This window comes from Neopsephotus bourkii, unplaced genomic scaffold (genome assembly GCF_033783945.1).
Source record: "Neopsephotus bourkii isolate Nb327-2 ecotype Australia unplaced genomic scaffold, CSIRO-AGI_Nbou_v1 NB_1820, whole genome shotgun sequence".
Lineage (NCBI taxonomy): Eukaryota > Metazoa > Chordata > Aves > Psittaciformes > Psittacidae > Neopsephotus > Neopsephotus bourkii.
Window position 1 is genome coordinate 2,156,131 of NW_026902293.1, and position 25,797 is coordinate 2,181,927.

General features: G+C 41.6%; 1 protein-coding gene across 1 annotated transcript; it reads right to left on the bottom strand.

Moving 5' to 3' along the window:
* Positions 1 to 12,470: 12,470 nt before the first annotated feature.
* LOC133206792 (epidermal retinol dehydrogenase 2-like) lies at positions 12,471 to 23,965 on the bottom strand. Its single transcript, XM_061343063.1, has 7 exons — positions 23,843 to 23,965; positions 20,758 to 21,101; positions 17,494 to 17,625; positions 16,378 to 16,477; positions 15,087 to 15,231; positions 14,374 to 14,499; positions 12,471 to 13,809 (listed from the first exon to the last, which is right to left on the bottom strand). Exons 2-7 carry the CDS (start codon positions 21,076 to 21,078, stop codon positions 13,716 to 13,718), a joined length of 918 nt encoding a protein of 305 aa, XP_061199047.1. The 5' UTR covers positions 21,079 to 21,101; positions 23,843 to 23,965; the 3' UTR covers positions 12,471 to 13,715.
* Positions 23,966 to 25,797: the final 1,832 nt, after the last annotated feature.

The window sequence follows — 25,797 nt, forward strand, 5'->3', positions numbered from 1 at the left end:
TTTTCTTTAACATTGCTTTCATTTTTAAACAGTTTCAAAAACATTTTGCCTCCTTTCGTATTTATTCTGGGTCACATCAAGGGATACAAGCTATGGGCCATGTTTAGAAGCTGCTGTGTCACTAACATTTCCTGTCAATGCCAAACTCTTATTTTACCTGGAAAACATTTTTACCCTTTTACAGCAGACATTACCACAGATAATCGTCTTCTGTTTTAGCTTTTTCTCTATTGTGTATTTCATTCTCTTCTAGCAAAGAGTTTGTGTGTAACATCCTCAGTGGAACAAAAATGCATGCAGCTTTGCCTGACAGTCCTTTATGTGTATCTCTCACCACTCAGTATTTTAAATTCACATGTTCTCCAATATACTTTGGTTTTTTTTCTCTTAAAGGTTTCCTAATTCAGCCTTTTCTTTTGGAAAGATGCTCTTAAATTCCTGTACTTCAGCACCTTCACTATGCCGTGTTTATGTTCTGTTTAATACTTCATGTGACAGTTTCCTGGCACAAAACCTGTCCTTTGTGCCAGGGAATATTAATGTTGCAAGGGAATATTAATGTTGTCCATTGCCCTGTAAAGTAAGAATAACCCCCTCTCAGTCATTGCAAAACACCGTTTCACATGTGCTATGGATCTCTAAATTTAAAATAGTAACAAATCAGCAAAACTTTTTTAAGAAAGCAACCCTTTTTCTAGATTTACTGTTACTGGAAGGGATGAAGAGAAAACATTAACTGCTTTTCAGTAAAAGCTGTTGAATATGAATGGTGGATAATGTTAAGTACCTGCAAACTATACAGTTAAGGAACTGTATGGGTCAGGGGTCAGATTTTTGTTGCATATGCGTGCAACAAAATTGCATTAGTGTCTGTCAGAATGGGAGAAGAACTTTAATATGAATTAGGTGATGTATAATGAGGAAAAAAAGATAATGTCCAAGTTAGAAAGACACACTCAATATATTAAAAGCAATTCACAGCTCTAAGACAAGGCTAGACTAAGAGCAGAAATCATCTCAAGCTTACAAACACCTAAGCCTAAAGAATCTAAGCATTTTTCATTGATGATAAAAGATTGCAATCTGTTTGCACAGAGATAGCCTGTTGGTAATATTTCTTTGTCACATTAATCTAAAAAATTTTTCTTGCTATAAAATGTGGAACCCTGAGCAGTCCTTGGTTCTGGAGTTGTGAACAACTGTTGAAGTGATCAGGATGGATTGAAGATAGAGAAAAGATCCTAAAGCAGGGTGTGTGCTACGAATTTGCCATATCCTGCAATATCAGTCTTCAGTTCTTTGCCTCTAGGTCTCCTAGTGGTGGATGGATTTGCACAGATGTTACTGATGGTCTGAGAAATGCTGTGGTTTAGTATTCTACTTGACAGGTAAACAAAAGCAGTTCCTTAAATAAGATGACAGTTTAAGATCCTGGGTTGGTCCTATCTATATAGGGTGGAAGGACCACTTTGACTCTCAGATTTAAAATGTAGATCTCTAAGGGCCTGTTGGGTGTGTCTGTGTTCAGACATTTAGAGTCTGTGGATGCCAGCCACTTTGATATCAAAAGTCCCTGGTGCTTCATGTTCTGCTTTGCACTTTTTGCACTTTGGAGCCAGCACTGCTGATGGACAAAGTCTTTATCCACACTTGGCCCTGTTGGGGATTTATGGAATAAGCATTTCACTCCTTTAGCCCTGCAGAATTACTGTAAAGTCTACTAAAAGGAAACTTATTTTCATTGTGCCATGTTACTTGACGGTCTTATTTTCAGTGCATCCCTTCAGCAACTGCCATTCCAGGTTCCTTGTTCCTGCCCCTCCAGCTGGTGCCTCTTTCTGATCCCCACATTGGTGCTGGTGCAGCGTTTCAGCCTGAGGAATGTGTCCAGCTACAAAATAGAAAAGCAGCAATAGGAAAAAATGTTGCTTTTCAGCCCACCTAGATACTGGGCATCTCAAGGTGCAGCTGCAGCCACACTCCTACCCATGGCCTGGATGGGATCATGTAGAGTGTCTTGAGAGAGCAGCAGAAGATAGGGAGCAAATGCTGAAGCCACAGCTGCTATCACGGGTCAAGCAAGTCTTTTCTGTGCTTGGAAAAAGAGATTTACATATTCAAAGCTGTGAGTACACAAGGGCTGTGATTCTTAGAATTATCAAATAGTTTAGGTTGGAAAGGACCTTGTGAGATTTGAGTCCAACCACTAACCTAGCACTGCCAAGTCCACCACTAAACCATGTTCCCAAGTGCTGCATCTACATGTCTTTTAAATGCTTACTGGGATGGGGACTCAACCACTGCCCTGGGCATCCTGTCAGTGCTTGAGAACCCTTTTGGTGAGGAAACTTTTTCTATTATCCAATCTAAACCTCCTCTGGTTCAATTTGAGCCTATTTCCGCTTGTTCTATTGTTTGTTACTTTGGAGAAAAGCCTAAACACCACTTTGCTACAAACTCCTTTCAGGTAGTTGTAGTGAGTGACGAGGTTTCACCTGAGACCCCTTTTCTCCAGCCTAAACAGCCCCAGCTCCCTCATCCAGCTTGTGCTCAAGACCCTTCACTAGCTTCGTCCAAGGTAGCAGTTCTGCTGACCCCCCTCCTTGCTTCTCTGAGAACTGAAAACTCATTTTGTGATTACTGTGCCCAAGGCAGCCTCCAGCCATCACATCACTCACAAGTTGTTGTTCTCTGTTCACTAACAACAGGTTCAGGGGGCACTTTCCCTAGTTGGCTCCTTCACCAGCTGTGTCAGGAAGTTATTTTCCGCTTGCTCCAGGAACCTCCCAGATTATTTAGTCTCTGCTGTATTGTATGAGGTGGCAGGCAGATAAAACCTAGGAGTCACAGTTTCCCAGCATCTCCAGCTGGGCAGTTTAAATAGTCTTCTTGACAGTGTGCCAGTCTTTTTAGTATCAGATATGATCACACTGCAAGCAAGTGCTGCAAGCGCACATGGATGAGGAGTAGAAAAGCACTGAAAAGGCTCACTGGTAGGTTTTACCTACCTGTGCATTAAAAGCAGTTATCAGGTTTCTGCCCTTTAAATTTTAATGTTCAAAGCCCTGAGAATCAATTATGTTAATAAATACTTTAACACCTCAGCTATTTTAGAGTTGCTGTGGGACAAGAAGAGTTCACAAAGTGCTTTGGTTTTCTGCGATGTAGAAAAATTGCCAGCCAGGAGTTGGCAGAGAGCATCAGTATCTCTCTAAGACTCCTCCAGTTGGCAGCTGCAGGATATCAGCCTGCTGGAAAGGCTGCTGTAAAGCTGGATGTTTGCAAACAGCCAGCTGCTCCTTGTGTCAGGGAAACCTCATGCTCAGTTTGACCCAAATGGGTACTGATCTGCTTGATTTTTGTACAGGTCTGGAAATGCATGCTGGTCATATGTGAACGTGCTCCTGAGGTCAGTTGTTGCCTCTGTAAAGCAGCAAGAAACTGACACTGTTTCTAAAATCAGAGCAATTTGCTAATTTAAAATGTTAATGGATAAATTTATGGGGTTTTTTGCATCCTTTATCAAGTCTAGAGCTGCTATTCACTTACAGAGAATTATGTGCATGTTTTCCCTTGTGATTTATTTCCAGTCCAACTTTTACATTGCTAAATTCTGCACTAACCCAAGTGAAATAATATTTTCTGCTCAATGAAGGATTAATACTTTTGATGAGATGTTTCTGACACAGGAGGTCCACAGATGTTCTTGCACAAGCTTTAAAAAGGACATTCGACATGTGGTATTACAAGAACATATTCAGCAAATTTTAGGTAAGTGAATTCACTTAATAAACTGCTTTTCATCGAACTAGATGGAGCCAAATCAACTACTTTCCCAATAAATTTATTAGTGCAGTATAGTTTGGTACTTACGAAGCTACCTGATTCATGCTGTGTTTTGGAGGGGAAGGAATGAATCCAGTGACACTGGGAAGTTTCAAGGCAAAAAAGGGCGTCTCCCTAGGAGTACAGCAATGTGCATACTGCAGTGCTGCTGCTTCTCCAGATTTTGAAAGAAGGGATTCATATTGTGCTACACAGCCGTCCCTGAAACTCAAAAATATTGAAGCCAAAAGAAAAGTGAGCTATTTTGGATGCCCCCTTCACTGCTTTCCATTTCATAAGTGATAAGGTGTCCCAAAGGGGCTGGAATAGGAAATTCTCACAGCACCAGAAAGCATCCTGGGACTCTGTTTCTAGCCTCACAGTTCATGTCTGGAGTTTCTAACAAGAGGAGCCATTCACTGTGTTAAATTCACATGCATAAACCCTTTTGTAGATACTGAATGCTTTGGCATATGCAGAGTTCTTCTTTCAAAAGCCCATATTCAATACAGATTTCAGCATTTCTGGACAATAAGTCATCTCTCTATCCATCAAGACTGGGAACCACAAAAGTTGGGCGCTTTTTATAATTAAGTGTGACTTCTCCAAAGAGAGATGATTGCACCATAAGAATGGAAGTTTTTCTGCCTCCCTGTATCACTTTCCCTACTGAAAGATGTGCGTGGGATTTGGGATATGCTGTCACAATGGGTCTTGGATGAGACATTACAGATCATGTGCTTTGGATTTTGTCTGACACGGAGTCTTTGTCAGGCAGCTCGCAGATAACACTGACTCCTGCAGTATTTATCCAAATGACCTTAAAATCACTTGGTCAAAGGAAAAAAAAAAAAAAGAGGTTATAGCTTTCCACTCCTTACCTCAAGCTCTTGAACTGCATAAAGATCAGATTTCTTCAAGAGATATAGGAGAAGACTTTGTTTATATTCCTCTTATTTACATTACAGCTATTGTCTAGTATGTCCTGCTTTTTCTGGATAGGCAGCACTCTCTTGAGTGCTAAACACAGCTTACTAGACTGCCAGAATGACAGTTCCATATCGTATTATGAAGGTGGGTCCTTAGTGTGGATTTGATTAGAGTAAGGCATCTACAAGCCCCTTGTTTCACTGCCCATGATCCCACCCTAACCCATCGCTTCTGCTTTCATTCCCCAGCATATGCTGACTATTTTCTTAGGTAGGGTTTAATAAATTTTTCTTGATGTTATGCAAAATAATCAGGCAAACCAATATTAGATGCCACCACTTCAGCCTCTGGAATAAGAGTTTTGTTAGCAAAGTGAGATAGAAAATAGTTTTATTTTGAAACAGTAGCATTTGGGTATTTGCTTGCCAAGTTAATTTTATGTTTCTTAATACACATATTCCTTAGACTGAGCCATCATTTCCTGGTTTCTGAAGCTGAAACAATATTTGTTTCCTTCCTAATCACATGGTTTTAGTTAAAAAGGAGTTTTGATTTGGTTCTCTTTAAATTAGAAGCATATTTTGTTTCAATTTGATTATTTTTAAAGTTTGGCAACTCTGACAACAGGAAAAAAGACTCCTAAGAGCGATTTCTTAAATCTGGACACTTCAAAATAAATGAAACATCACCAAGTAGTTTTTCTTCAATAACCTCACTATATTTTAATTTCTCTTGTATTTCTTCTAAAAGTGTTATCCACTAATATAACCCAATGAAGATATTTCAGTCATTGCATCCATAAACTAGCTTGATCGATGGAGAAGCATCCACACAATCTCTCCTAAAGATCTGAGCTGGCAACTTACGTGCATGTGAATGCTCATTAATTTCACTGATAGATGTGAGAGAAGCTGTTAGCAGACTGTAAAGACTGAGCTTCAGTGTTGAACCCTTCTGGGTGACTGGGAGGAATAAGATTACTTCTGTGAGACGGATGGGAAACTCTTAAACTCTCAAATACTAGTTACAAGTAAGAAAACACACTGTTCGCATCAAGGAGTTTAGACATTCTTCTTTTGAATGAACCTCAGAATGTCACAAGTTGCTGTAAATGAGGATAACCTTGTGAAATGTTCTCTCTCTGCTGAACAGAATCAAAGCTGTTTGAAAGAGACCCAGGTGTGACATCCTGCTTACTAGCAGGTGTGTCATCTGCTCCTAACAACTTATCTGGGGGTGTAGCAAGCAGCATGGGTGAAGATTAGCTTCATATATAGACGCTGAAATAAAGAGCCCACAGCCTCTGGCAACTCAGCAGAGTTAAAGGGTATTTAGATTCAGTAAAGACAGTAGTAGGAAGCCAAAGTATTTTTTTTTCTGTTACCAAGAAGCCAGATCATATCCTCAGAACATTCTTCCTCAGGTACTACAAAACCTAAGTCTTGAGATAAGACATCTGGCAGTAGCTCATTGCTCCTTATGTCCTGCCTGATTTTTGCCCTGCTATCAAGGACACCTTTGATTTTATTAATCAAAAGCAGAAAAACAACTGTCAGATTCCTCACACAAACTACATTCTGCCAGATGTGCTAAAAAAAAAGATGCAAGGATCAGCAACTGTAATGGCTCCTCTGGAGAGGCCAGCTCTAATCCTATGATGAAGACAGGTATTTTTCCAGATAAACTTCTACCAGTGGTTTCATTGTTCAAAATTCTAGGCCTCATTCCCCTAAAAATCAAACAAAAAGTCCCACAACACCACCAGAGAGGAAACCAGCACACATCTATGAAGGCATTTATATGTCAGTGTTTGCTGCATGTGTATGGTCACGTGCATGTTTTCCCTCTGGAGAAGAAATCACATTTTAGCTCTCAAAACTAGAAGCATACATTCCCCCCCTTTCTCTGAGACCTGTTTAAACTATTTGGATATTATTAAGATAGGTATTATTTGTGAGGGTAATTCAAGCAAGCGGAAGCAGAATGGAAAAAAAGAATACTTGAGAGTATTTGCAGATTTTAGTATTTAATAATGCAACTACATTTTTATCTAAAAGAAAAAAATCCTCTAGAAGAGGGGCTTTATTGCCAGTGTAAAATCTGCCTTAAAATAAATACATAACAGGCTCAAGCATTGTGAGTTTTAGGTGAAGCTATCAGAATGGAAAGCTGGAATTTTAGGCAGTTGTTTCTTCCTTGTGATTGTTGGCCCTCTGGGTATGTCTCAGGCCATACTCATAGTATGGAAATGCCCAACCACTTGTTACATCTCAAATCCTGACCTTTACCTGTTCATACCACATTTGTAATATTTTTATACCTTAAGTTCTTAAGAACTTGCACCATATGCTAAATTCCTGACTCCTTCTGTCTGAGAAAGTTTGAGGAAAAAGAGAGGCAAGATACGGGAATATTTTGCCTTCACTCATGCTTCCTTTACAGAAACTGAGCTAATCTGGGAACCTGGAGCCCACTTCTAATCCAGTTTTCTTGTCCTGAGGTGAAGCCAAAGTTTACCTTTCCATTGAGAAGACAAGTGTGTCCACTCCTTTCACCCCCACCCTTGACAGTAGAAACTGTTTTGAACCCACGCTGCATGATCAGAGTGGAAGTACAGTGGATGATCCTTCTCCGTGAAACTACAGATCAAAGTGATTTTTGAGACACATTTTGAATGTAGCCAAGTATTCTAAGGCATTACACAGTCTGTGAATTTGCTTTTCCTTCAGTATGGGTTAATGAATAATCCACTGTGTACTTCTATCTTGCAAAGTTTGGTCTTTAACTGTTGGTTGCAGGAGACAGAAAGCAACTAAATATTACTGCTTTTTTTTTTTTTTTTTAAGTAGTATGTGAAATCAGTAAACAGAATGTTGTGAGGTTTGTTAAATTGTAGCTATCTAACAGCTCACCATTGCCAAATGGCATCGACCCTGCTGCCTTTACCCCATCCCCTTGCCTAGGACAGTCTCATCTTCAACCTTCTGCCAGGTCTCACACCTGCTGGATCTTCTGAGCTGATCAAATCTGCTAACCCAGCAGGAACAGCTTCTGTAGGGTTAATGACTGGGCTTATGCAATTTCACGCTTTAGCAAAGTGATTGTGCAAGGACTGGAACATGTGAGCTCCAGGCACCACATGGCATCTGCTCACAGATAACCATTTGTAACTGCTGCTCTTCTGTTCAGTTTTGAACATTTAGGTCAAGAGACCTCCTGTGTAAGCCTGGGCTGCCACCAACCAAAGTGGTGAGTCAAGACTCTGCGACAGCTCATATCCTCTGTGGCTCACCAGAGAGACCTCTAACACCGAAAGACTCCAGTTGCATGACAGTGAGTTCAGTTCCAATTTTCCCATCTAATTGTTCCTTTAACAACAAAAGTCTGCAAAAACCAGCCTGACAAACCAATCTTATGAGCACTGCTTCCTGTTTTCTGAAGCTGAATCCAGAACAACAGTTTGTGTAATGATGATGAGCTGTTAAATAAAATTAAGTCTTTTTCCCTGTGGACTTCGTAATAAAAATTGTAAACAGTATTTTGCAAATAAAGCTGCAGGCCTATGGGCTGTCACTCCCAGATGGCATGAATTAGTGGAGGAAGATTTGTTGTGTTTCCTTTTCCCAGCTGCCCCTCCTCCCTGGGTTTTGGATTTGCTAACCTTGGACAGGGATGACTCAGCTGCTGGTGAATCACCTGCTGCAATGCTAAAAGTGATAGCTTGGCTCTGTTTCCTCAAGCAACAGTGAGCTGTCAAGGCAGACTAGCAATAAAACTGTCTTCTTCTGTCTAGCTGGGAGAATTTTGCTGCTTGTACATCTAGACTTGCTGCAATTAGAGGTGGTTGCACAGATTTTAGCGTGACTTCAACAATCCCTGTTGAGATCTTGTTTAATAAAAGCTTCCTTGTGCAACTGCGTGTTCATGATAGGCCTGTAAAGCTTTCTTCAATAGAAAACCAATCAGTGAATAGCTAATGTACAGTGTAACTGGAAAAATATTGATCAGGGACATTTCACTGTTTTCCAATTGGTGGCATGGAAAGTAATGGAGTATTTCCAACCAGATTGTTCCTGAAAGGAAATGTGATCTAGAAAAATATTCTGAAATCTTGCTGTTTCAAATGACTGTTTTCTGGACTGATAATAGTGGAGAAAGACAGAACTAAAACTAAAAACAACATGGAAAACTTTGCCAGGCTCTACATCTCTATGGGACTGCACAGGTACAACCAGCTCCTAGGGAGAAAAACATGGGGAACCTATTGTTGCTTTCAGGTGAGTCTAAACGTCCTTACAAACAGAGGCTGTTTGTGAGTTACAAATCAATGCTAGTTAACACAATAATTTCTAACTAATGCGCTCAATGGGTCTTTTTGGCTATTTCTTTCAATGTCAGTACCTTCTTCAATAGTCAAAGTAGTGTGTAGCACCAACCACTCCTGCTGACAAGCAAGCAGCCATTGGGAGAAGATCATCTCCAAGTGTTTGTTGTGAACACTGGAAAGAACCAGCATGCCACGTTTGCTCATATAATCATGCTTACTGTCTCTCAATAAGCCTTCAAATTAGTCTTATAAGCATGTTGTTTGAGAAACAGATATGATGTTTACTCAGAGGCATTCCTTCACATATTTTTTCATTAACATCTCACATCTTTCATATTAAACAATATTCCATTGTCTGCAATAGCAGACATTGGACTTAATTATATTTGAGGTTCCAGAACATCACCACTTGCAGAATACAGATATTCAAATATTTACAGAAGAACAAATGCAAGGGTACACATAAATCTCTAAATTACATTAATACTGTGTACTCTTAATACCATTCCAACCTCAGTGGAAAGCCACTGCTGTGTGCTTAGTTGCATGACAGCACACACACAAATCTTTCTCAGAGCTAAACAAGTATTGTCAGCATTGTACTGTCTGTGATTTGCTGGTTTTTAGGCAAAGACCAAATCACAAAGACCAATGAATTGATCTTCCTCAATTAATTTTCAAACTATCAGCCATTTTAGTGCTGGAATTATCAGACTAGTGAAGTCAACAATTTACCATTCTATTAACTGTAAAATAAAGTTAACATAATGTATGTGTATGTAAGTTTACAGGTAGTATTTTTTTCCCATCATATTTTCCCATTGCTTTTGTTAAGAGGGATCTTACTTCTTTTATTAAATTTCTTATTTCTTATTCCCTTCTCAATCAGTCCATCTTGGTAGTCTTTAAAAAGCTCTAAGATAACATCCATCAGTTCATAGCAGTCCTTTCTCTACAGACAAAATACAAAGGTTTTTAATATTTTCCATCCAAGTCTCCTTATAGTCCAGCTTGGGAGTGGTAATAGGATGAAAGCCAAGGAATTTCCAGAGATCTTGAAGTGCTAGTAAGTCATTAGTGACGCAGTGCCATGAATATTTGATTGATGAAAGTTTCTGCCCCTGATTAACAGATATTGTCAATGCATCCCAACAAAGTCAAAGCTTCTAGCTTGCTTACGCAACAGGGAAAGAATAAGAAGGGTAGTTAGTTCCCCACTAGGACCAAACACAACTTTTTAGCGCTCTCTAACCTCAGATAGTCTCTGCAAGAGTCTATTTTAGCTACCGCCTCTTCTGAGTCCTTTCCTCACCTCAAGTCATTCTTCGTTTATGTTATATTTGGTTTAGAGTTTAAAAATCAATAGCTCTATTGGTGTGAAAATGCATGAATTCTGGAGATCAGTATTGTAGCAAAGTATGCCTTCTAAAACAGATTTCATGGAGTACGTGGGCATGAAGCTTTAACAAATGGAGACTTTCATTAGGCACCACAGAAGCTCTAACTGTTTACATGTAGAAATGTAAATGTTACAGGCAGATTCCAAACAAAACTTCAATATTATACTTCATATAATTGAAGTATATATGTGTGTGTATGTATGTTTGGATATATAGAATCATAGAATAGTTAGGGTTGGAAAGGACCTTAAGACCATCTAATTCCAACCCCCTTGCCATTGGCAGGGACACCTCGCTCTAAACCATGCCACTCAAAGCTCTGTCCAACCTGGCCTTGTACACCTCCAGGGATGGAACATTCACAACCTCCCTGTACAACCCATTCCTGTGCCTCACAACCCTTACAGTAAAGAACTTCTTCCTTATATCCAATCTAAACTTCCCCTGTTTAAGTCTTAACCCGTTCCCCCTTGTCCTATCACTACAGTCCCTAATGAAGAGTCCCTCCCCAGCATCCCTATAGGCCCCCTTCAGATACTGGAAGGCTGCTATGAGGTCTCCACGCAGCCTTCTCTTCTCCAGGCTGAACAGCCCCAACTTTCTCAGCCAATCTTCATATGGGAGGTGCTCCAGTCCCCTGATCATTCTCGTGGCCCTCCTCTGGACTTGTTCCAACAGTTCCATGTCCTTTTTATGTTGAGGACACCAGAACTGCACACAATACTCCAAGTGAGGTCTCATGAGAGCAGAATAAAGGGGCAGGATCACCTCCTTCGACCTGCTGGTCACGCTCCTTTTGATGCAGCCCAGGATATGGTTGGCTTTCTGGGCTGCGAGCGCATACTGCAGCCAGCTCATGTTCATTTTCTTACCGACCAGAACCCCCAAGTCCATCTCTGCAGGGCTGCTCTGAATCTCTTCTCTGCCCAACCTGTAGCTGTGCCTGGGATTGCTTTGACCCAGGTGTAGGACCTTGCACTTGGCATGGTTAAACTTCATGAGGTTGGCATCAGCCCACCTCACAAGTGTGTCAAGGTCCCTCTGGATGGCATTCCTTCCCTTCATCAGGTCCCATGGACTTGATTCCTTCCCAGGTAGACTGTGCCATCACCTAGGTTTCACAGCCTAAATCATGGCACCTTCATGGCATAAAGTTTATGGTGCCAACAGACAAAACCTCTTTTTGCTATTGGAGGCATCTGCCAACAGTGCTTTGGTGCTGCTCATATTCTGGCTCTGTTAGTTCTTCCTGTGCCACAGCCAGGAACGCTGCCACTGGACCTCAAGACACAAAAAGGATGAAGAGTCAGAGTATGGCAGACCTTGTCTTAGGGCTTTGCCTCTCCCAAGTCTTTTCTGTAGCTCTTCCCTCCTGGGCAGGGAGACTGGGAGACTATCCCACTACAAGTCCTGCAGAATCATGTTTCCTTAAGTAGATGTAGGTATTCACCACCTTTGGTAAGGGTGAGGTCTCTCAACAGAGCTGTACCAATAATCAAGGTTTGTTTTGATCAAGCAGTAAGTAACCAGGAGACCCAACACTGCAAGGCACCTTGGCACACAGCCTTTGCCTTTGTCATACCTTTTTCATACATCTGTGTCCCAAGCATGAGAACATTCTTATTCCTAGTGTGAATATTGCTGAGGGCAAGTGAAGAAGGTGTGAAGGAGTTTTCTACCTCTCTGCTCCAGACAAAGCTATTATCCTCAGGTATTTGCTATCTTTATAACATCAGGCTGTGAGCTTGGTGGCTTTGGCAAGCAGAAAAAAGATCTGTTAAGATGGAGATACCTAGGACTACAGAAAAAGAGTGTTACACAGTGAGTGGAGAAAAGCCACTGCCTGTAATGCTCCCCCACCTTTTAAAGCTTCAGTGATCCTCCTAAATTTCACCAGAGACACAGTAGTTCTGCATTCCACTAGAATATCTGATAGCTGTGAATCCAAACCGGATTGTCACAGGAAAGAAAAACTCAGTCAGAGAAGCTATTTTGTTAAAAGATTTATTTTAGAAGGCTTATGGTTTTGGACAGCTGCTTACTGAGGCACTCAGTCCACACAGGCGTCTTCAGCGCATCAACTCCCCCAGGAAAGTTACCAGAAAAGAGGAACCTGCTTGGTTCCTTCTTCAGATGAGATCAGAACACCATGAAGACCAGTTTCCAAGCAGCTGCCTATTGCTCTGCCGTATGATTTCCAAATTCATAAAGTAAATAATAAGAGAGCCTGTATCTCAGCTGTTACTTTTTAGTTGTTGTTTTCCTTCCCAGTTTTACTCAGAGGATCAAGTTAGTGACAAGAAAAATTACATTCTCTGTGCTTTGAAGCATTACAGGATAGTGAGATTTCTGCTACCACAAGAACATGAACTCACATGGAAAAGAAACACAACAGGCAACAAAATACCACGTTCTGTACTGTCTTTGAATCAGCAATTGTCAAACCAATGCAGCCACCCCAGTCAAATTTGGAACCCAGTCATTTTTTAGAGACTATCTGAAGTTTCAAACAATGGTCATGAAACCAAGAATTCCTTTGTAGGAGCTGCATTGTACTTCATGGTGTCAGACATGATGCTGTCACAACTGAGATGCTCTGCCACTTCATGTACCATCTTCTTGTTAAGACCTAACAGCAATCCCTCTGTGAGTCCCAAGATCACCATCTCCAAAAATTGATATATGTCACTGTTTCTGCACCAACACAGCACATATTTTCATTTCACAAAGCTTCCATTTGTATAAATTCAAATCTGTTGTTTCAGGAAGCTCTTGAATTTCTCAGCTTACCAGCGAATGGCAATGGCACCAGCAGTACTGCCCCTCCTCACGGTTCAGTGAATGACAGTGAGAAGTCATGTCCACAAGAGGCTTTCCTGGCTCCCTGCCAAATACATGTGGTTTCTCAGTCCCTTCTCCCACAGAAGTGCCAAGTATTAGTCTGTGATGCAGGATCATGTTTAAGGCATTACAACAGACATAACTGAAAGGACTAATTTCAGTTAATGTATTTTCACAATAAGGTGAAAAGAAAACAGTTCACCGGATTAAAAATGAATAGTTTGAGTGAAAGCTATTGATTAAGAGCCAAGTAAAAGCAATTTTCTTAAAACCTGTTACTAATGAGAGGTGAGGCTCCTTCAGTTCACAGCTCCTAGAGAAACAGTTCTTTCCCACCACCACCTTTAGCAAGGTCCACTTTAGAGTTGCTGGTCTCTGAATCTTGTGCTTGTTCAGTCCTTCTTTGCTCGACCTTTGAAGCTATCCATGATATGGAGGGTTCCAAAATACTCCATAAGGAGAACAGAAGCTTTCACTGGTAGGATGCTGTAAGGCAGGGAAGTTGAAGAGAAGAAAGAACATTAACAAATAAACCAGAACAGACATTAGTAGAGTTGTGCATTTTTATCACAGAATTAGTTTTACCTGGCAAATACTAGCAATGATAGTATACTCTCTAGAATATACTACCACTGGTCCTCTCAAAATATCCCTTACACTCCCTTGGCAGCCTGAGTTATTAGGTAGATCAATTCCCCAGTCTGGCTTGCACCAGTCAGAAGTGCCCTAATGCTAGAGCAAGACACCAGATAATGCAGTTACTGAGAAGCAGGCCTAGTCTCTACAGCCCACAGTAAAACTACAGCAAATGGAGTCAGCAGGTCAAAGTTAGACATTCCTGTCACCGTTCTGTGGTCCAAGGGTAGACTGAACCCCTAGAGATGAGGAAAAAAAAAAAAAGAGAGAACTCCAGAAACATTGGTGTGAATTTTCATTAATTTCATTCCACTGCCCAAGTGGAAGCCTGGTTGGCAGTTTTAGTCAAGCACATAGCTGAAACATCCCTGGGCAGAAAAGAGAGAGAGGGAAAGAAGGAGAGGCATAACTTACTTTTTCAAAGCAAAAAAGAAATACAGAACACGTGGTAGCACCAATATTTCTTGGTCCCGCCGAACAGCAGTGATTATCTTCTCAGCCACATACTCAGGCTCCAGATTGGGAAGCACATGTGGCCACCTGGAAGAGAAGGCATTTCTTACTGTAACAAATTGCTTTGGATTCAAAAAGCAAATTTTTTTACTCAAAAAGTCTCGATTTTGCAGCTAGTCAACTAAAAGAAGAAATAAATACCACAAATCCTATGAACAATAGAACCTTCATTATGTTAGAGAGTGAGTGGCCACTGTTATTTCCTCCTTGTATGATCTCTCGTAACACAAGCAGTCCTCATATTAAGACACAACAGGCTTTTATTCAGCTCCTCAAATTCTGTCATTATACAAACATTCTAGCAAAGCTATGCCACTGATTCCAGGAGGCGAATGGGGGTTTAGAAAACAGAGAGGACAGCTGGAGCATTTGGCTTCTGCAGAGGAAAGGACACCAACTAAGTTTCACATTTCAGCTTACAAGAATATCAAAGTACCAAGGGCTTTGCCATTTGGGTTGCCCACTCACTGGATAAGCACTGTTAACACCCACCTGAGGCCCTAAAAATAACACAAGCAGAGAAAAGCCTAGATCATGAATTTCATAAGGAAATAGGAGTACACAAGATACTAATCACGCAAGTTGCATTAAAAGCCTCACACAAATTTACTCACTTAGTGCTACAGCCATCAAACATCCCTGTGTTTATGAAGTAAGGGCACACAATTGTGGTTTTAACACCAGTCTTTCCCAGTCTTCTCATCTCTAGATTAACTGACTCTGCAAAACCAACAGCTGCAAATTTACTTGCACAGTAATCTGTAAAATAAACAAAACATTGCAGTTAAACATTTTAATCTACTAATTAAACTTTACTAAACAGGTTCAGTGAGTCCTGCCACTGAATACACACACAGGAGCTGTAACATAACAGAGAACTGGGACAAAACTATGTTCTAGCAAGTAAACTATCTTGCCACAGACTGCTGTTTGTTTTTTAACAGTATCAACAACAGCACTTCACAGAAATTATATATACACAGTACCTGCAGGAAATTACTGCCCAGTAATAAAATACTTTATAATAGAGTAGCAAGTGTTTTCGGGTTTAAGTTACAAATGAAATTTTCCTTTGATGTGACTCACTCCTTTACTTTCCCCTTCCTAAGTTAACTGTTGTTTCTAGACTGGCAGACAAAGGGTTTCTCATCACATCCTGGCAAATGACCTTTCCACTCTCTACTGAACAACAGCAAATGAAATGACCTTTTCATACCAGACCTTATCTTTGAATTCATGCACTAGCTTCTTGCATCAAACTCAAGCTTTCAAGACTCTAATGTGGTTTCAACTTGAAACTCAATTTGTCTTATCAATGCCTTGAAGCTACACTTGTTTTACTGCTATGTCTCCTTATTTCATTTTCCTCCCCCTTTGCATACATTTTTCAAAATGCCTTCTGAGTTTGCCCTAATCTCAACACTTTCTTTCCATCGTTGTGTGGGCTGTCTTGAATGAATGGCTGAGACAGAGAATGCAAAATGAGATATAGCACCTCTGCACCACACCTGGATTTTAGTAGCTCTCTGAATCAGGGAAGCCCGTACAGGGCTCTGCTTAGCTTGGGAACATGCTTGCCAAAACCAAACCACCAAATAGCCTCTTCCCTACCAAATACCTGCAGGTTAATTTTAGTACCACTGAAGTTCTCAGTTTCCAAAGCTCTACATGGCTCCTAGATCCTCTAACTGCCTTGGCAGAAAACCCTATTTCACAGCACTGTGAGTGAAAACTCTTTCGAAAGGAATGGTCTGCTTAAGGTCAGATAGTTTGAAAGTGTGACCATTTACTTGACCTGTACAGAAAGACACAGAAACTCAAAATTAGCATTTATTTTCGTGAGTACTGATTGCAGAGTTGAAATCAAACTAATTGTCTAGGTGAATAACAGCTTTAATACAGCACCTGAAAGAAGATTGACTCCAGTCAGTCCCGCTGAACTTGCAATACTGACCAAGTGTCCATGGTTAGAGGCTATCATTGCTGGGAGGAAGGCTTTGTAAGTCTGCAACAGAAGTGAGAGTTGCAATGAAATACATTACTAAGTAAGATATGTGCTATAATATTCTGAAGGTGTTGTTTATAAAGAAATTCTCCCTACAGTTTAAATAAGGGGGAAGGAGTTTGTTGTTTGAACTCTAACCTTCAGCTACTAAGCTGGGACTTTCCAGGCCCCACCAGTACTACTTTCTCCTCAACACCACAGACAGATGTAACTTCCTGAAAGCTAAACATACAGCTTCAGCTAGTTGCTAAGTTTCTTTCAGCTCAGCACTGCAATGCTTCAAATGAGAATTAAGTGTTCACTGTGAATTTTGTAAAATGGCAAAACCCTGAATTTCACTTTTTCCTTCTACTAAATTAATTTAATCTTTGTGATTAAATGTATTTATGAAGAAACTGAAGCATGTTCTAGATGATCTTAATTCTTGATGATCTTAAGGTGCTTTCCAACCCTAACTATTCTATGATTCTATGCTCTAATATCTCCTTTGCAATTATTTATGATAGGAACACCACATAGATGACCTGCCTTCCCTGGAAGAGAAAAGCACATTAAGTTACTCGTTTTGGACAAAAGCCTCACTTAAGAGCATTGTCTGAACATGTGGTATTTCTTGCTGAAACTATTATAACCACAAAGAAATAAGAACACAAGTAGAACCAAACACTTCTCTGTCAGCAGAGAGCAGCAGCTTTTAGGCTGAGCCTCCTTCATGTCAATTAATTTTGAGATTAAGACTAGCTTCAGAATTCAGCAAATGGTAAACGTCAATCTTAAGAGCATTTCTAAATATGAAGCAGTTTTGCTTCTATCTACATATCGCAGAAGTTCCCAAAGGACCTGCTCTTCCACTCTTATTTTACAGACTTCCATAGAAAGTAATTTCTCATACCATTTCTGAATGAAATTACAAGGATCTATCCTTGCATATTTCTCTCAATTCTGAAAGGCAAAATTAACACTGAAAACATATTTAACCAATGTCTTAGCATGAATATGCAAAGTACAGGTATTACCCAGAAGTGTGCCATTATGTTCACTTCCATCGTTTTTTCCACAAGTGAATCTGGAGAATCAATAAATCTCTTCCCAGTTACAACACCAGCATTGTTGACTACAATGCTAACATCGCCAACTTCTTTTTTAACCTAAAACAAGAAGCCTCAAGATATAATGCAATAAATACAAAATATGCCTTCAAGTTTTACAAATGAAAACATAACAAATAGAAATATAGCATGTATCAACTTGAACTTCTTATGCTTGTTACAGATCCAAATGCCTCAGGTTCTTGCATGTTCCCACCCGATGTCTTTCTAGAGCTGAGCTCACAACTGGAATTAGTTTGGACGTATGAAGCCCAACAGCTCCACATAGGTTTTTGCTTTCAGCAGCTCTGGTTCTTGCTGTGACTGTTCCAGACAAGTTTCTACTGCGGAGAGTTTAACACAACAAGTATTTTGCTATACTGAACCATCTTAAAACCAACGGGCAATCCTGTTCACAAGGCCATTTTTATGCCACACGGTGAGGCACAGTACATAGATCTTCATACAAATTCACTAGGATGAGGTACATCAAATATACATGAGGGCTCCAGTATCTAAACCTTCACGTGTGAGGCTCCTTGCATTATATTCGAATCCTCTTATGTTTTCCACAGAGCAACTTGAGCACAGAAAAAGTGCTGCCATAAAACTTGAAGGCTGAAGGCAGCTTGCACAGTACTTTAGTCTTTTAGTGTCAAGACACTCAGCCCAGGCTTCCCCACTCTGCTTTGAGGCAAAGTCTAGGAGACCTTTACTGAGCCTTTCCCCTAACTGCTGGGAGAGGTGAGCTTGCCAAACCTCTAAACCTCCCCATTTGTCCAGTGCAGGAAAGTATGTTCCAGCTGATCTTATTAAACATCTTTTTGAGGTACAAAACACTATTTCTTGTTTGTTTCTTCATTTATGTTTATGCTTTTATATTGAAGTTTAGTAGTGAGCAATTACCACAGTTCCGAAAGACCATCCCAAAACAGCTTTCTAAGAACCACAAACCCCTCCAAACTGCCTACAAGAGGTGGAAGAAAGCACTGGGTTCTATAGGCAGCGCAAAATACCACCAGGAAGCATTCTTCTACTGTTGCTCCTCTGCAAAGGAAAGCATTCTGAGAAAAGAGGAAAACTGGCTGCAAGCTGTCATCTTGACTAAGCAGGAAAGACAATGGATAAGCAAAAGAGATACTATGCAGGAGATCCTGGAAGTAAATGTGAACCTAGATGTCATTTTGCAACATATGACTTCTGGTTCTTCAAAAGTAGCAGGATCAAAATACCCATAGAGTTACTCCCTCTTTCAAAGCTCTAGATTCTTAAAAGTTCAGCTGAAGTCAAGGGAGGGAGGAGTAGGTCAAAGAAGGCCACATTCCTTTTGGGGTGGGGTACTTCTGGAACAAGGATATTATAATTAAGTTTCCTGACAGCCAAAAGCTGTTGTTCATCCTGGTGGTACAGGAAAGGAACAAGGACACCACCATGTGCAGAGCTTTTTTGTTTTCTTCCTAGTGGGGTAGCTATTTCCAGGTCTCTGTGTGGCTGATGAAGTACCAGAAGCAGATATTTAAGGTACACACACATTTTGTATTGGTTTTGAGATTGTTTTACTAGGCATAAAGTTTTCAACCATATCCTACCTCGTGTGCATGCATTTAGTTCACTATAGTCTTGCAAAATTCCAAACCATTGTGTGAAGCTGAATCACAGGGCTGGGGGAACAAAACCTGGAACCATGCTGCCTCATCTTGCAAAGTCCAACACTGAACACTATGATCCAAAGTCTACTGCACTGCATTAAGTGAACAGTGGCACCAAGCACTAATACTAGAGTCTTGTTGTCAACTAAGATAGGAAAGTTGTCAGTATGATTCTACATGAGTTGTCAGTAGGGCTTGATATTTCTGAAATAACAGTAGTAGGGTCTTTTATTCTACGTGGCTCAGCAGGAGGATTATTAGAGGATTAACTGTTAATGAACTGCTGACAGAAGATTGTAAGTGAGGAATCGTGCACCAAGACCCTCTTACCATTTCTTGTGCTAGGCTCCTGTCTACCTCTGGTTTTATCATCCCTAATCTGTGTTACATACTTTGCTACACCCTCTTCTGTTTGGCTAGAATGGCTCTGCTATTACTTTCCTCCATGGGACAGAAGGGCTAGCCCTTGAGTCCTGAAAACTGAAGGTTTCTACCTTCTTCATTCCAGTGTCCTTCACACTGGAATACTCCCTCCTCCTCCACTGCTCCCAGCAGAGCAGGGAGCACAGTTGCAGGGCTGTGGTGAGACGTGTAACTGCTCTGCAGGGACAGCAGCTGTGCAACTCAGGCAGCATAATGAAGCTGCACAGGGAACCAAGGGTGACCAGCATTACAAAACCAACAGCATCATCATCCTCAAGCAAGCTTTAAGTCATGCACAAGCTCCTCTTATCAGGAAGTTTGTTCTAGTCATTTTTGCAGATATAAAAATGCAGAAGGCTAAAGCTTCTTAAGCAGCACCAAAAGAGGAACATCACTGCAGCCAACAGGTGTTCCTGAAGACAGCTGAATCTTTATTGGTTTTTTAAGAATTCATCCTCCGGCAAACACTCACTGTGGAAGTCTCCCAGTCCAGCAGTTAAGTTTAGCAACATCTTAAGCAAATGAAGACAGGTTGTTATCACGGAAACTGTTTAGCAATTTTAGCTTCTGGCAGTTCTACTTGTCTGCCCAAAATTTCTAACCACGTGCTGTATTTACAAAGCTCTTCAGAAAGGAAAGTACAAAATATGTAAGTCTTCTGGATACATTTATTAATTCTGATAAAGTGAGCCTGCAAACACCTATTCACAGCCATGGAACTATCTGAAAATTGCCAAAGCAGTTAATCTTTTTTACAATGTATGGTCTTCAGGGTTTACTTTTGGTAAAAGCCTGCCAGCACTTGAAAGACTGCTTTAGCTTCAATAAACTGATTTTCTGCACTTCACCAGTAAGATCTTGCTCAGTAATTGAATGCATGAGAAGCTGCTCAGTTGAAATGAGCTACTGAAAAAGAGAACCAGCTCTTTTTATTTTTAACGAAGCAGAGGTACACAAGTCAATTCTAAAAAAAAACAGTATTACTGAAAAAGGTAGCATGTAAAGTACATTCTGAATCAATCCACTTTAATCTCTTGCTTTGAAGTCACCAAAACTTACCATACATATGTGCATGCACTCATCTTACAATAGCGTCAAAGCCACAAATATGGTACTTTACCTGATCAGCTACTCTGTAGACATCCTGCCTGTTGCTACAATCACAGACATAGCAGTGCACTCTCACCACTCCATTGTCTTTGACCAGTTTACTTGTCTCCTTAAGCCCCTCTTGATTAATGTCCCAGAGAACCACTGTGGCTCCAAGGTTGGCAAACTTTAAGGATAAGAGTCTCCCAATGCCACTTCCTGCTCCTGTTATTAGTACTATTTCACCACTAACACTCTTCTTCCGTTTAGGCACAATTGAGAACACTAGTGACTCCAGCAAGTAATAGACAAGTAGCCCAATGACTTTGAGTGTTTCCAGGAAGAAGTTCATCTCGAGAATATTTCTTCAGATACCTGGTAAAAGAAAATGTTTTTCAGATAAGTTAAGCCTTAACAAGAAAAAAATGCCAACATCAGTATTTCAAAATGCATTTTCAGATCCGTTCTACATATTTTCTGTAGCCTGCTTCTGAGTGTTGCTTCAAAAAGCTATATAGGTTTACATCGGCACATCAGACACATTTGTTCTTCCTGTATCATCTCCAGGTTGCTTCAACTGCCCCCCAGAACACAGCACACAATTCATTTAACATTTGGCAGAGGCAGGAGATACCTGTCCTCATCTGCTTCAGCAATACCCTGCTCCTCATGTCATGGGTTTCTATCTCTGCCCTGTCAGGATGTGAACTCAAAAAAGTGATAGCTGCACCCTGAACATCTTAAGCAGAAATTCATGGCAATTACAAATCAAACCTTACGGCTTGATCAAACAACTCTAGAGCTCACAGGCTAGTCCTTCCGGTCAGGAAAAATTCTCCTTTAGGACTACGACATTTTTGCTTTGTAGGCACTCTTTGTAATTAAGAAATCATATGCAGACCAAGTCACAGTCTCAACCCTGCTGACAAACTGCCAGCATAGGAAGCTTCAGAATACAACATGCTTAAAAACTTCCAAACCACACCTGGCTGTCACTATTTGCTTACAAACTACCAGTACCACTATTATGAAGGAGAGCCTACTTTTAAAACTGAACAGTGTTTTGTTTAGGGACACACTGCAAAGCTATTGAGTTTCTTCTCTTCACCTCCCTGCATTAAGCAAATGTCATGGCCTTGAATCTCAGGTATGCATTAACTTCACAATCTGTACTCGTCACAGTAATGCTTACAAAAAGCAGGAATTTAAGTCCTTGAAAGAATGCTATTTATTTCCCAGTGTATGAATGCTATGGTTAAAGCATGTTTTAATTACTGACTAACTGTGGTTTAACTATGGATTAATATCTTCCTTCTCAGCTAAAGGTAGAGCACACTGGGACTTACACTTCAACCTTTAGCACTGCATTCCCAGTTTGAACACATCTCTCAGTTAACACTGCTATCTATGTGTATAGGTAATCATGTTTGACAAGTACCAAAGTGATAAGTTACTTAGATCTCTGCTATTCTGAGCAAAGTTCATGAAATTCAGCATGTGGACATACAGGTGTTATCATGAGTCTCTGGCTTTATACATAGGAAGCAAGGCAAGACCTGAAAAGGAACAGGCCTCTGCTGGAACACAGCAAGTTATTTCAGAGTTTTCTGTTTCAGAAACATTAGGACATAACAAAAATATTCCAATAACAGAAAAACATTAATCAAACCTTAGTAGGTAGGGAAACAAGTTCTTTCTGAAGAGAAGCCACAGGATAAGGGTTTCTTTTATTTGTTCCCTTTTTAAAAGGGACAAAATGTGTGCAGAGGCAGTTAACACCAGTAAGAAATGGAAGAAACATGAAATCAGCAAAGGAGTATTTTTCTAGAGCCAACTGACATTTCCTGCAGTAAGCTCACATAGAGCTGCTACAGAAATAAACAAAACCAGAGTTGTACAGGAAGTGTTACTAAATTTCATGTGCATCAAGAAACCTGCAAGTTTTTGGAAACAGAGTTCTTCGCTGGACCTAGAACAGAAGCAATAAATAAGTAGTTGCTGAATTTAACTTGATTACACTGACTCAACACACTCTGAAAGCAGACTGGTATCTCTGAAATAGGTAAGAATGTTGTAGTTAATCCCTGTGGAAAACTAAGGGCAGCAATTACCTTCAAAGTATAATACACAATTTGACCTAAACCCAGTTTAGAACTTGGGCTAGCAATTTATTGAGCAAAATAATAATGAATTCGGCTTGCATAGGGCAGAGGCTAATTAAATCTTAGGGAAGTACCGACTTTCTTTTAGAGAAATAGAATTGGTTTAGGCATACAGACCACAGGAGACTTTCTGTTAGATCACCAACTCCGCACCCTTCAATGAGATGCTTAATTCCCACTGACACATCTCTTGCCAGCCCAGCTTTGACTGGGCCAAGAGCCCTCCATTCTCACTGCATTAGCACTGCTAATTATACAGTTACTGTAACCAAGCGTATCCATAGACAATTACATTAGCCAAGGCTGATTTTAGCTCCTCAACTAGAGCAAGCAGGGATCTGTTTACAGGTGAATTAACCAAGGGTACTGTCAGCACAAGTAAGATCTCAGATCCCTTCTGATACCATGTATTGTTTTTTAATATGCTACACCCAAACAGACAAAAGTATGGAGAGCTTTTATATGTAGTGAAGCATCAGAGGATTTACAATAGCTTATCACACGGATTTCTTTCCAAGCACAAGTACCTTTGCCAGCACAGACTTGCTGGTAGGTGTGCTAATGTTTACAGCCGAGAGGCTCTTGCAGACTCTCAAGTGCTCAGGAAACACAAGGGCAGCATTAAGGCTGGCACCTGAACCACAAAACACTTCTGCTACCCAAAGGGATTAAAGGTTGCTCACGCAATCATCTGAGTGGAGTTTGGCAAGCATGAATTTACTCATTGCATCTGCAGGGTTGGGTCTCCCCAGAACCATACTGGTCCTGTGCCACGATACCCTCCTCACCACCCGCAAGCCGCTGGGCAGCCCTACTCTCCTCTGCTAGCTGCACTGACACCACAACCCCCAGACCGCACGGGCAGCTCTGAGCAGCCGTGACCCACTCACCACCTTCCGTCACGCCCAGGACCCACGCTCCCTACCTCCCCAGCACCGGGACGGCCGCGTGTACCTCTGCCTGTGGAGCTGAAGGACACAGAGGGCACCCCACCTGACCGGCGCGGCGCTGGCAGCCCCGCGGCGGGTGAGAGGCTGCAGCAGTAGGAAACAGGCACCACCGCGGTTCCGGGTGGGGAGGACGGGCCAGCCTTTAAGTTGCCTGCCCGCCCCGGCGTGGGGCTGACCGGAAGCCCGGGGACGGGGCGGAGAGAAAGGGCGATGCGCTCCCGGCACCGGGAAGCCGAGCTGGGAGTCGCAGTTCTGCTGCCGTTGCTGTGGCCGGCGGTGGGAAGGCGAGCTGCTATCTGGGGCGGCGGTCGGGGCGCTCGGCCCCCTTGGCTCCTCGCTGAGGCTAAGGCCGGGGGAAGGGCGAAGGGCTCAAGGACGGAGCGGCTTGTTGGGTGGGGGTTCTCGGGCAGCTCTCTCCGCTTTCTCTTTAAAGATAGCAGCATTTATAACGTGCTTTTGATTTTGAAGAGGAAGAATCTCTGTTGGAGAGATGATCGCTGGGGGCAGGCGGGTTTCGTGTGGCTGGGTTAGATGCGTATTGCGCGGCTGGTGCAGGAACGATCCTTACTGTGCAGCGAGGGGCTCAGAAAGACGTGTGTGGCGGCTGGAACGGTGCCAGTGAGTGAGGATAGGGCAAGCGGCGGCCTCGGAGGAAATCTGGAGGAACCTGTTTGGCAGTACTGAGCTTTAGGAAGTACAGGATTTAGGGAAGCCCGTGTAAACAAGCCGCTATGCTTTGTGTGCTTGGCGTTCTGTGTAAGATCTGCACCCGAGGGTATGCTTTGGGTATGATGAGATAACCTGGCCATGTGAAGCCATGCTGCACGGAAAGGGTTTCACTGGGGTGAACGTGGCCCTCCCAGGGTGGTACCCTTTCCAGGGTGTGAAGGAAACTTGGGCTTGTGAAATGCATTGTAGCTATAGTCGAGTACTAGTATAGTCAAGGGTCTTCAGTTCAGCTCCAGCGGTACTGCATCAGTGTATTCCAGGTGTTCTGGAGCTTGCCCCTGTGCCAGTGCAGTCTGGATCAGTCCATGGCAGATGGTAGGCCTGTGTTTCCACCCCTGGAGCAGTCTGTTCCAAGTGAACTGGACACCCCTCCAAGTAAAAGCTAACTGTGGCCTGCACTCTGCTGCCAAAGGAATTGAGAAAAATGCATTGGCAATATCAGTTGTTCCATACCACTTGGCTGCCTTTGACTCTAATTCATACTGAAGTTCTAGCATGTCCTGTACGGCAGCACTCAAGGGTGGTGTGACTTCATTCAGGCCACGATAGTCAACTGTTAGTCTCCGCTCTCTGTTAGACTTACGCTGACCATATGGGGCTGTTAAAGGGTGAGTGAGTCCTACTGATCACTCCTTGACTCTCCAGTCTATGGATCAGCTTATGGATGGGAATCAGGGAGTCTTGGTTGATGCGATATTGCCGCTGGTGCACCACTGATAGTGATCAGCACATAGAATCATAGAATAGTTAGGGTTGGAAAGAAGATCATCTAGTTCCAACCCCACTGCCACAGGCAGCGGTGCTTCACATGGTTTTCATGTCGCCCAAGGCTGTCCAACCCTGGCCTTGAACACTGCCAAGGATGGAGCATGTTCTTCAACCTCCAACAACCTCAAAACATACCACCAAAAAAATAATGACTGCAAGTGTTTTCTTGGCATGGATTAATATGCCTCCTTTGAAGATTGGCATGTTTGTGTGGCTGGTGTACGTCTGTAGAAGTATGGGAACACAGCTTTTTGAGTGTTATTGTCATCTGATGAATTAAGCAAAGACTTGCTTATGAAACACCAGATTTAGTATACTGCATAATAAATTAATGCATATGAAACACCAATTTGTAATGTAAGCTTCCTTAGGTTGCTTCAAAAATCTGATGCTTGATCCAGTAATTCCAAAGAAATTTTAAGACTTCCATGTGCACAACACTTCCAAGGAGAAAGGATGGAG